At 37.1% G+C, this 12,478-nt stretch overlaps 2 protein-coding genes across 3 annotated transcripts in view; both read right to left on the minus strand.

Annotated features, from left to right (window-relative positions):
- The window catches only part of LOC142358640 (uncharacterized), a 478,284-nt gene that overhangs the window by 68,767 nt on the left and 397,039 nt on the right, over positions 1-12,478 (minus strand). The window lies entirely within an intron of this gene.
- Positions 1-12,478, minus strand: part of LOC142358639 (protein phosphatase 1 regulatory subunit 21-like) — a 169,268-nt gene that overhangs the window by 25,285 nt on the left and 131,505 nt on the right. The window contains exons 3-4 of the mRNA XM_075410102.1: positions 1,376-1,543; positions 265-995 (exon numbers count right to left, since the gene is read on the minus strand). Coding sequence (XP_075266217.1) covers positions 265-995; positions 1,376-1,543 — 899 coding nt within the window. The remainder of the gene's footprint in view (positions 1-264; positions 996-1,375; positions 1,544-12,478) is intronic.

Consider the following 12,478-nt stretch of genomic DNA (forward strand, 5'->3'; position numbering starts at 1 on the left):
AAGTGTACATGCATTCTCAAGAGTCTTAAGACGCGAAAAAAAATTAACTTAAAATTTCGCTATTTATCCTTTGAAAACAGTCGATTTACACATCACAACTTAAACTCATGATCAACTGTTCCACGGTATATGATGGTACGAAAAAGCTTGTGGTTTTTGGTTATATTGTTGACATTATTTGTTTTAGCAAAAAGCGTGTAACTTTCCTAATACTTTACGAAAACCTACCAGTAAAATGATGCAAGACACAGAATGCATGCTTACTTGGCAACATCATTGTCAGTTGGATCTATCTCTCCGTAAGCTGTCATTCGATCAGCTTCGTAGCTATGCCATGTGGACAAGCCTGACAAAAACTGATCAGAAATGACCCCCAAACTCACATACACGTCTTCCGCTCTCTTCTCCCCTACATGTTTTGATGACCGACTAGATGCTCCAATTGCCGATACTGAAGCTGCATCACTGAATCTTGAACTCTCAATGCTGGCAGTTTCAAAGTGATCAGTTGCAGCAGAAAGAAAGCCGTTTATTTGTTTCGGATAATATTCTGTTGTTTCGACAGACACAGAGCGTACTTTAACCTCACTTTCGGCGCAATTCTTCTTTTCTTTAAGTTCCTCAATCTCCACAATTAACTTCTCATTGCTCTTTTTGAGGTCTTCAATGACCAATTTGTTTTCCAGGTTCTCAGTGGCATCTGTTGTCAATTGCAAAATACTTTTGCTCTGATAATTTTTCACTTTCTCCGTCAACTCAGACACTAGTTTCCGGTGTTCGGACTGAAGGGTTTCGATTGTAAAATGTAGCTCTTCGTTTTCCTTTATTTTCAACATCAACTCTGATTCCAAAACTGACATCTTTTCCTCGACACCTACACCCACACTAGCCACATTTCCCCTTTTCTTCTTGTCGTTTTTCTGTGCTTCGCTCAAATTCGACTGGAGAACTTCGACCCTCTTGTTCAACTGTCCGTTCACAAACTGCAAACTCTCCTGTAACATTATTAGCTCGTCAATTTTCATGGCCTAATTACAACCATGAATTGGCAATTCTAATTTTTATTAGAAGCGAGAAAGTCAACTAACGTTCCCTATTTTTTTCAATGATTTCATCTCCACTCAAATTTTCGAACACGAATTTCTGCACAATTAAAATCGTTAATAGTTTTAAATTTGGAGCAGGTTGTTTAAAACCAGATTTAAACTCAATAACACAGATAAGCTGAATTACGATACGCAGGAAGGTTCCTATCAATCTACTTGTATTACGAAAGCAAAATTCAAGTGAATCAAAAAATTTAAATTTAATCCCGATTCCGAAATTACAAATTACATATTCTTCTATATCTGAAAACTCTTAATCATTCACCTACCTGTTCCTGTGTCAATTTTCTGATATCTTGATCTTTGGTTTTCACCATTCCAAGAAGAGAGTCCTTTTCCGCTCTGGTCTCAACCAGTAGTTTCTTTAACACTTGGTAATGCGCCTTCAATTTGGAATACTCTTCAGCCAACTTCCTATACATCCCAGACTCCACCTCCTAAAATTGGATTAATCTTCATTTACATCATTTCAATAGAGGCAACTTACATCTAGTGGCGAATCAAATACAAGAGCTGGTCGTCTTTTTTTTGTTCAGGTTACATCTAAGTCAATAGAAAACCCTGTGAACTATTTACTGTTTCTTTTAGTAATTTTAAAGCAGGACTCCCATTAGTCTGCCCGTTGTAGAATGTTGCAACACTCCTCGCTGAGAAAACAGTCGTAACCATTACATTAAAATTCAAAAATTTTGACCACGACAAATTGTAACTTAGACCACGGGTTATTGCTTGGGTTATTGCAACTTTGACGCTAATTTACGCTAATTAAAAAAGCAAGTTGAATTAAATTGCATGGATTTTGTAAAAACTTGACGCAGAAAACCAGAGCCTAGAGCGTAAATCTTCAATTTTTAATACTACCAGGTTTCGAATTTCTAGCAATTGTTCTAATACTGTTGGTTTGTTTTATGCTAAGTTCCTGAAACCAATTGGACGTCCGATCGATGAAACTTTCCATCCGGAATGAAATAAATTTAGATTCAGTTTTTCACACTTCCCTGGTCTAAAAATGCCTAGTGAACATCATGGCTTTTCAGATTTGCAGAACATTATTCTTAATAAAGCGGAGCACTCTGTTTCTTGTCAAATTTCTCCTCTACTCAAAAACTTGAAAAAAAATTTGATGGATATTTCGTGTTTTATGAACCAGAAGGAACTTAATCCATACCGCTAAAAAACATCAACGAAGTTTAACATCGATAAATTTAAACCTAGACGACAGAAACTTAAAGAAAACATTAAATTTTCATTTTTGTTTAACATTTTTGCCCATTTGTCTGTAATTAACCAGCTGACAACTCTAAAGACCATTTTTTGGCAGACTCACAAAAGAGGTGACTGAGTAACATTTAAAACTCACAACAACAATATCCAAGTGACAACAATAGAGCCAAGATTTTCCAATCAGCCATTTTAAAACCTGCCATCTAGAAACAGTATGTAGTATCAAAAACAAAATATAGCAGGCGGATTGCAAGACAGCAGCCTCGGATTAGACTAATGAGATCTCTGGTTAAAGCAGATGAATAAGAGCAGACTGAATATTAGGTGCGCAAAGAAACGATACTCTGATTTTAAACTAAATCTTTGTTTTCAAGACACATTTCAAGCATAGTATCTCAAGTGAAAGAGCCCTGTAATATGCTCCGAGTTTTGTGTACTACTGGAGATCAATAACTGAACGCAAAGTCATTTCATATTTAACTTTTTCAAAGCACCAAATTTAAAAATACCGCTACCCAACACTGGGTGAAACCACTTCTCCCAGCCCTATGTCTTCAAAAAATCATTGTTCCGACCCTCTTGAGGGGGGAGGAACTATATACTCAAATGGGTTTTTTTTGTTCCGTGAATTTTCGCCGCTCGATATATTCATCGTAGAGAGTTGAGACTGGTATCATTAGAAAGCTCGTCCAGCGTAGAATATGGAATTAAAAAGATTTTTTTAAATTTTCGTTTTCTACAGGGAGTTATCGAGGTTTAAACTTCTGAGAAAAGAAGAGTGAATTCACGTTGTTTTTATTCACATTTTCCGGAATTTTTGCCTAAATTTTTGTCAATTTTGCTAAAATTTGTTATAATTTTCAAAACTAGTGTCGTTGATTTTATTTTTGAAGACGAACAAGCATTGTTGATTGTTTTGATTTAATTTTTTTTGGTCAAAAAATCTGGATAAACATTTCAAAATTTAGCCTTTTTCATCAAAAACAGTACGAAATAAGCTAATTTAGTCCCCTTTAATTAAATTTGCCGACAGTACACCCCCAAACAACACTCATACAATCTTTGTATACTCAGAGGGGGGCTATTTCTACTTCAGAGTCCGCTGAGAGTGCACTGTAGTTAAAACTTTGCCGTTTGTTGCTAACTTTACTCGTTGATTATCAAAAATGCAAATTTATTTTGAGTTTTTAACTAACAAATTATCTATATCTACATGTTACGCACTGATTTTTAATAGTATTCCTCGTGGTGTTATTGTGGTTTATATGAGGAGTAATTAACTTGAATAATTGCCATTTTACAAGGACTTATTTTGATGTTTCACAGTGCGATTTTTAGCAGATATATTTTGAATAAATTTAGCTAGTAATAGCCTTTTATTGAGCGGTTCGGATGCGTGATATATCCACTAGTTTGCCTTGTATTTTGAGTCCTGTTAGCCTAAGTTTCTGCTTTAACAAAGTCTATCAAACTTGGAAGTTTTCAAGAGAATTTCCAGTTCAATCTTTAATTAATTAGGCGAGAATTAATCAGTAACATTAGAAAGAAGTTTCTCAAGTTTTATCAAGTTTAAGAGTAACTGGCCAACTGATCCTCAGGCTGATTATCCGGTGTTCTTCCGCTAGTGGGTTCCGCAGGACTGTGCCTTCAGTTGTATTGGTCCTTCGCAAATATTTACTGATCTACAAGTTGGGCAATTTCCGGCTTTTGTACGTCTCTTGATGTTTGTTAAGTACATATACAAGTTCCGTATTAGCACCTACTTTATCAGAATAATTACTTCACCAAGTACATAATCTCTCATGAAGTTATTTACTAATTATGTGAATTTATCTTCAAGAAACTCAAAAAAGTAAATATTGAGGCTTTTAGGCACTTGAAGTGTTTGCTAGTAAAACTGTCAATCTGCGGTTGTTTTTCGTAAACATAAACAAATTAAGGGTTACAGGTCTAGATGGAAATACTGGCTACATATGGCCTTGAAACTAACTGAATATGAACTAAATTATAGCACTTATTTATGGATATTTAAAGGAAAATCATCACGTAACTATGAGGGACGAAATAGGGGCGTGACACTACCCGACTTTATGAAAATTTTCCATGAAAATTTTGAGAAGGAACTGGGTTTTTACAATTTTTCTATAAAACATATATTCTGCACGAGTATAATGATATAAACATATTTTTGTTGGAGCCACCCAATTTATGTTTTCTTAGAAAAGTGTTTAGGAACGAAAGCATTTAAGTTAAAGACAATTAATGAAGTTAAGAGAAACAAAGTTTAAGTTGAGACAAATTGGGATAAAGATTAAAAAGAGGAAAGTTAAGACAAGATTAAGAGCTTTGAAGGAACATTAAAGATGTGAATGTGCGCTAATTTCAGAGTAAAGAGTGAAGACATAAGTTTAAAGTTAAGATTAAGAGAAGACATTGAATTAGCACTGAAAATAATTACGGTTATTTCGTTAAATAATGGCTCTAACTTTGTGAAGGAGTAGGAGAAGGATACTGGTTGAATGACTAGTTTAAAGCACGGGTTAATTTCTGGAAGTGAACAGTTATTTCGAGTATATAAAGCACTGATTAGTTAAGCTTATTGAGTGAAGGGGTACTTAATTTGTTATAAGAATAATACTTGTCGAACTTATATAAGACTTTCAAGAGCTTAAAGCATACTCTCCTCTCGGGATTGAGCTTGGTTGTCCAATTCGTCGTCTGTGTTGAATCTGTCAAGAGTGTTCATTGATAATGTTGAGGTTGCTGGCATTGAGTTTCGTCTTTGTCGCTTGAGAGTTCCAAGTTCTTCTGGAGAGATGACTGTTGGCGGTTGCTTGAGTTGTTTGGCGAGAGTAGTATCTACGTCTGCTTTCAGATGTTTGGGTACGGAAACTACTGGGTTTAGCGGTACATTGGTTCCGTTAAGCTTCATGAAATTTGGTACCATTCGTCGTACAAAGGCTACTTGATGGTAAAAGAACATGAAGAGAATATGTAAAGCTAGATTTCCGATAAATACAATAATGGTTAACGAGAGAGAAAGTTTGATCGGAACATATGATTCAAGTTTGTCGATTAGTGCTAGTTTAAATGACTTCATTTCAGTGGTAATTGGCTTTGATATGGCATCTAGTGACTCTGTTGATAACTTTCTATTCGAGTAAATAAATCCGGTTTTAACTTTCTTCAATAAATCAAGGTTTGCTTTAGTACTGGAATCATATTTCGGAAGGTCGTTTATGTTAGGTACTGAGTCAATTAAGTGTACAAGTGGATCTGGTTATTTTACATTAATTCTCGTTGCTGGAAGGTACTGACAACTTTGTAAATCAGCTCGAATCTTAATGTTGTCACTGAACATTGTATGTCCACATTTTAATGTGATTAAACAGATGTTACAACCTTTATGAGGAACATTGATGTGTCGGCCATTTTCGTCCATACCAATCTCACTTAGGGTATAATCACTTGAAGCTGATGTTAGGAGCCAAATTCCGTATCCAAGGTTCTGTGCTCGTTCTGGGTTGGGTAACACAACCTTCTCTGTATCACATACTTTCAATGCTGAGATTGTGTGGTGAAACTTGAGGGTTGCTAGACGCGAGGAGAATCCAAGGTGGGTTTCCATTGTCTCATGACAGATTCGGTATCGTGGCGATCCAAGGCAGTTGTCATACTGAGCTTTCGTCAATACTGTGGTTTCCATCTGTCCTTCTCAGATTGCTAAGTACTCTCCCTCTATTACATATCTTAAGGCGCCTACGGAGTCCTTCTGAGGCATAGGGATTACTATTGCACGATAAACTTCGAACACTGTCTGGCTAGAGGCTAGGGGAATGGCTAGTGTCAGTAAAAGTCCGTCTTCAACTGTTGAAATCTCTTGTACTAATTTCGCATCGTAGTACGAAAGTATGTCAGTCATGGGTACTGCCAAAGTTAGACGATCTGGTGCGTTCTTTTGGCTATCATGGACTGCATCAAGGATCTTTATCAAAGATTTTCGCGGTACTAAAGAGATTGGAAGGCGTTTGTCAAGTAGAGTAGGAATTGCATTTATAACATTAATTCGGAAAGAGTATAAGGCTGCTCTGTAACTTTTTATGTCTGCATAAAGAGTAAGAAGTAATGAGGATGCTGTGTCAAAGTTAAAGTTCAATTGTTGCTGTGATATTTGAATTTCCATACAGGTGGCTAGTGCATTCAGATTATGGTCTACAATTCCAAATTGTTCCTCAACTAGTTTCCAGTTTCTGTTCTGGTTTTCTTGCATTTCGTTTTGAACTTTATAAACATTTGCAAGTTCGTCAGCAACTAGGAAAAATTTCTCATCGGTTTGTGCGCCGATTTCCATGACATAGTCGTTAAGGCTATTAAAACTGTTAGCTAATCGATCGATGTTTTCAGCGTTTTGAGACGTTCGCTGACAAGATCCGAAAATTCCTATGATTCCACCGCATCCTCCGCTGCTCATTGCTATTCCTGGACCGAAAAGTCCAATTCCAGCAACTGCGGCTGCTATAGCAAGCGGGGCGGCTCTTTTCTGTCGGTTGTGAGGATCTTCTTCAACTCTGGTGAGGAGTTTTTCGGTCTCGTTGCGTAGTTTGAGGACTTCAATTTCAGCTTCGATTGTTTCATTGAGGATCTTCGTGTAAAGCCAGTCAACATGGAAGGCCTGTGTCTGATTCCGATACGTGGTACTGGACGTCATATTACAAAACTCTGACTTTGTTATCCATTTCTGTGAGAGTTCGTTAAGTAGAGTCTCTACTTGTTGTCTGATCGTGAAATTATAACGAGGAAACGGTACTAAAAATTCCACGTTAATGAACTTTTCGGTAATTAGGATCTTTCCTTCCTTATGGAAGATGATTCCTTTATCCAGAGCTGCTTCTGTGTTAATCGGATTCTCAAAAGTGGGGCCGAAAAGTACGAGATTCAACACAATTGTGAGTATCATTTTCATATTTCAATAATATCAACTATGTTTCAGGACAATCTTCTACTGATGTGGCTCTTCTGAGTGTTTCAACTGGTTCTCTTTGGTCTTCCGGTGTTTATTTGTTCATTTATTTACTGTACTCAGGCTTCTAATTCTAGTTTTCTCAATATGGCACTTGTTTATGTGATGTTTGTTCATTTCAGGTGTACTTTATTTTGTGATCATATGTGTTGATGTGTATGTTTATTGATATTACTACTAAATATGGTGTTTAAACATGTTGAAGTGTGGTTATTTGGTCGAATGATGGGTGTGTGATGATGGGGATAGTGGTTGGGGGGGTCGAAATTATGCAGTCTTTTCATGTTTTTTCGAGATTTTCAGAATATTTTAACCACAAAATTGCACCATGTGCTTTAATATCACTGTTTCTTCTCTAATTATTGGATGTTGCACAAATGGGACCAGGTTTGTTGGAAGGAACGCTGTTCACTGGTCAAGATTGATTCATCCGAAGTGTAACATGACAGCAGTAGATAATGTAGTTATTAACAGTGGGAGTGGTGGTGGGACTGAGTGGTGGATTATTATTATATTAGTATTCTTTTTATTATTATCATTAGTATCTGGATTGTTGGGAGTGTGGGCAAATCGAAGGAGGAGGAGGAGGGAAGTGGGAAGATCAGAGGAGGATGTCGAGGAAGGTTCAGTGTGACTTATTATTTATTTTTATTTTATTTAACTAAATTAATAGTTGTAATATTGTGTAATATTAATATTAATTTTAACTGTGGAAGGACTATTGGGACTGACTGTAATAATGTAGTTTTAGATGTAATATTGACTGGTGCTACTAATATACTTCGTACATGGTGCTAGTAATATGGTAGTAATTAATATAGCAAGACTTGTTTTGTGGGGGGGATTGAGGATAGGGGACAAAAGGAAGAATTAGAGAGGCGTAGTGAATAAGTAAATGTTAGTGAAGGGTGTAATTGTGTGTTCAGAGCAATTGTGTTTTACGGCATGTGTTGTTAGTTATTAGCGGTCGTTATAGCATGGTATTTAAACGTCCTTGGCATTTATTGCATAATTTGTTCTGTTTGTGTGTTTTCATTCTTGTGATTGTTCATTTTTGACTTAACACTTTAACTTTCTGCTTGCTTAATAACTAGTGTGACTCAATTTTTGAATCTTCAGATAGTTATTGCTAGTCATGGATGTTGCCCAGTATGAGGATTTTCTGACTTTCTTGCGAAGCAAGTCGTTGTCTCAATCTGAATGGATGTATCCATCATTTGTTCGGACATCTGAGGAGCGACGAGCTTATCGGGACAAAGCAGAGCATATGGTACTGGGGTCAAAGAATGTGGGGACTTCAGAGTTGGTCGTGAAATGGGGAGGTGTTGATGTATAAGGTGGAAAAAGAAAGTGGGCAGCGAAATGCAAGTTCAGGAGAAGGAAATTCCTACTCAGCAGATTGTCTCAGGAGTTGGCTTCGCTTCATGTCGGGTTCAGTGCTTCTGCAAAGCACATTACTCGTGTGAGGTCACAAGTCGACCGCCTGAAAGCTGGTGGGTTCTTCTTTCCACGTTCAATGGGGGGATTGCAAGCCGCTGTTGAAAGGTAATTGCATATGTTTATATTTATTTATATTTTTATTTGGTTTTCTTTAGTTTGTTACATGTATTAGTAGTTGTGAAGTGGTGTATGCTTATTGTTTAGAGCTAATCGTTAATGTGTGCCATGTTTCGTGAAGAAGATGCACGGCAAAGAGGTGCAGTGCACTTTTTTCCGTGCAAATCTTCGTGCAAACTTGTGTGCAGAATTGGGGTACGAGTTTTACAATGACATTTATGCTGAGTATGTGGACATAGTGTCATTTAAAACTCCAAAATGGCTTGGTGCGGCTGGTGTGAGGGCCGAAGTTGGTGGTCTGTGTGCTCTCAGTGCTCTGTACTACACATTAACTGGTCGGAAGTCAGGTATTTGTTGTGTTTTGTCGCAATTTTCAGTAAGTTTATTACTGTAATTCACATTTGTTCGGTGTGTTACAGACAAGAAGGTTCCCAAGCATAATGTTTGCGCTCTGCGCTTGGCTATTGTGGCCAAGATGCGTTCGCCTGGGTTCTCTGAACTTGTAAAGGTCCAGTTAGGGTACTTTGTGTCGGAGTATGAGATTGCTGAGAGTGAAGATAATGGGTCGTTGGCCGAGTTCTGGGTAAAGTTTTTTTCAATACTTGGTGATTCTGGTACGCGCATGTGTAGGTAGATACTATTTAAGGTTTTGCTGTTTAGTTTGTCGGTATGGCTTATTTCCTCGGATGCAACGTCAATATCTATTGGCAGTATACTGAGGAAATGGGGGGCCGCTGGGTGTGTTACAGGCATTCTATCAATGCTAAAACCGCCGCTCCTGCTGTACTGATCCAGTGCATGGGGAAATTCATCGACAATGAGTATCGGTACCATTGTGAGCCAATCGTAGACTTTCCAAAGTGAGTATTTAACTGTTTTTGTGAAAATTTATCGTGTTTTTCATGTAATTGTGAGGCTTTGTGTTCATTATAATGACATTTAAACAGGTTGGACGATGCTGAACGGTACGTGACTCGTTCTACTAAGACAAGGGGTCAGTCCGGTCAGAGTACTAGTGGTGGTGGTACTGTAGCTGAGGATAGTGCCGATGAGAAATGACTAGTGTCGGTGCAATTGTATTCATCATGTAGTTTAGTTTCATCTATAGGTGAGTTTTTACTTATTATTTGGGGATTGTGGCTTTGATATTTGTTTTTTACTGTTGGAACTAGGGGCTGTGGTGTGTGTGAGCATGTGATATTTTAATTTCGGTGTGTGACTTTATAGTGACGTATTTGTGAAAGTGAAATTTTGGCGACATAACGACTTTTTTGATTTTCGAGCATTAACTTTAATTTACTTGTAAATTATTAATCATAGACTGGTTCTAATTGTTCTAGATGCTTATTCTGGTTGTTAGCAGCACTTGTGTATAATTTGAACTGGTTTAGAAGAGTATTTGGTACTAATTTTTACATGTAATTTTTTCGTAATTTTGGCCATTTTTCCGCATCAGGGCTGGTGTGGCATATATGTGAATTTTTGGATTTTTATGGAACTTTGGGCAAATTTTTTGGCTTAGCCCACTCAGTAGACATCGGTGGGGAAATACTATGCTATAAATTCAGGTTTTTGGGCACTTTTTGGTCAACTTTTTCACTAATGCATGAAAAACCGAAAAATGCGAAAAATTGAGGGCTCCAGCGTCACTCAATTTTTAAATTGCTCCAATCGGGCTGAAAATTGGCAGGTCGCTTCAGTGGCAAAAAAACCTGCAGCGCAAAGACTTGGCGCAATTTGAGCATTTTTCGCAAAGTTATGACTGTTTTCGTGATCTGAACCTGGCTATTTTTGAATCATGAAATTTCGGGTTGATTAAGTCATCACTGTTCATACATTATCGGTATTGAATGATTAAAATGGTACTGTCTGTACTTGGTACTAATGTAGATTACTGAATTATATGGTTTGAAGCTATTTATCGGGTCAGAACATTTTTACGTCCAAAATGCTACTTTTCAGGCATGATTTTTCCACTAATTGAGCTTCTTCAGGACATGTGTCGGTCTGGTGATTCTCTAGTGGCCTAAATCAGGTGCTAAATGTTAGTACTGATATCTCTGGCTATCAGTGGTAGCATTTTGGTAGCTTTGAAGTTGATTAACTTGTGTTTTGTGCCGGTTTTTCTGTTAAATTTACTAGATTTTTACTTGTGAAGCATCATGTTTTGTGCATAAGTTGAAGTAGATTGGAGATAATTGATTTTTGACAGTAATTGTGGGTCATACTAGTGAATACTATGTTGGTAGCAGCTATTGGTGCAGTTTGGTGCATAGTTTGACTTTATTATGTGGAGTTTTTCACTTTAGAATTTTGGACTAAATTTGATCAACATTTATGATTTTTTGTGCAATTGTATGGGTTTATTAGGCTTGGACAACTACTAGGGAGACTGAATATTGGATATGGGCTCATAGATCGGCTATTTAGTGCTATTTTTCTGGTCTAAATCTTGCTCTATTTTGGTGAATTTGAGAAGTCTGGTAGGCTTCAGTTTTTCGCTATTATTTCAAAATTTTACTTACCAATATTTTTGATATGAGCGTGTAAAGCTTGAGCAAGCGGATGTTTTAGGCTAATAATATTGGGTTTTCGATCAATATTTCGGATTTTATGAACTTGTTCGTAAATTTTCAAAAAGTCTCCAAAATTGAGGGGCCCAGCGTCACTCAATTTTTAAAATGCTTCGATTGAGTTCAAAATAGGTGAATCGCTTTATCGGCTCAAAAAACCCTGCAGCCCAAAAATTTGGACGGTTTTGACTATTTTTTCACGAGTTATAACGTTTTTGCTGCAGTGAATCTGGGTTTTTTGAAAAGGCTCAGATAGGGGATAGGTTATTGGCTATGAGGCTATGAAAAACTTGTTCAAAATGATTGATATTGCTATGGTTGGACTGCTCATGAGTAGGTCTAACTGAATTAACAATAAAATTGGGCATATTCAGGTATTAAGATGCATTTTTGATCACTTTTGCAGGAAATTACACTTAAATTTTTGTGATTTTCGTTACTTTGGCAGTCTTTTCTCAGCTTGTATTGGCACTAGGAGGCTGGGAGTGCATATTCTGAAAGCTATAGATGTAGGCGTGCTGATGGTATGGTTAATTGCTGTCAGATAATAATAAGGTCTCTAGTGGGAAATAACTGAATTTTTTCTGACAAACTTGTGGCAATTTCAGAGCTTATTTGGGTTTAAGTCTTACTGGTTGTTACTGGGATGAGCTAGGACTGGTTTTTATGGTACTACAAAGCTAGTGGGGGTTGCACTAGGGTTATAGGGGGTATAGGTGGCTTTTATTGCGTCAGGCGGAGAATAAAATGACAAACTTTTTGAAGCAGTAAATGGAAGCCGAAGCGCAATTTTCGTTTTTTCGTCATTTTTCGACATATACTTGGAAATATTGAGTTTTAACGGTTGTTTGAGAGGTTTTACCATGTGGGTGGCAGTTGGGAATAGCTGCCGGGGGCATTTGGGACAGTTTTTGGCATATTTATGGGGTATAATTTACACTACATTTTTATCAATTTTAACGCATTTTGGTAGGGTTCGGTATTTTTGTCATAACTCA

Source organism: Convolutriloba macropyga, chromosome 2, assembly GCF_964194025.1.
Source record: "Convolutriloba macropyga chromosome 2, txConMacr16.3, whole genome shotgun sequence".
Classification (NCBI taxonomy): domain Eukaryota; kingdom Metazoa; phylum Xenacoelomorpha; order Acoela; family Convolutidae; genus Convolutriloba; species Convolutriloba macropyga.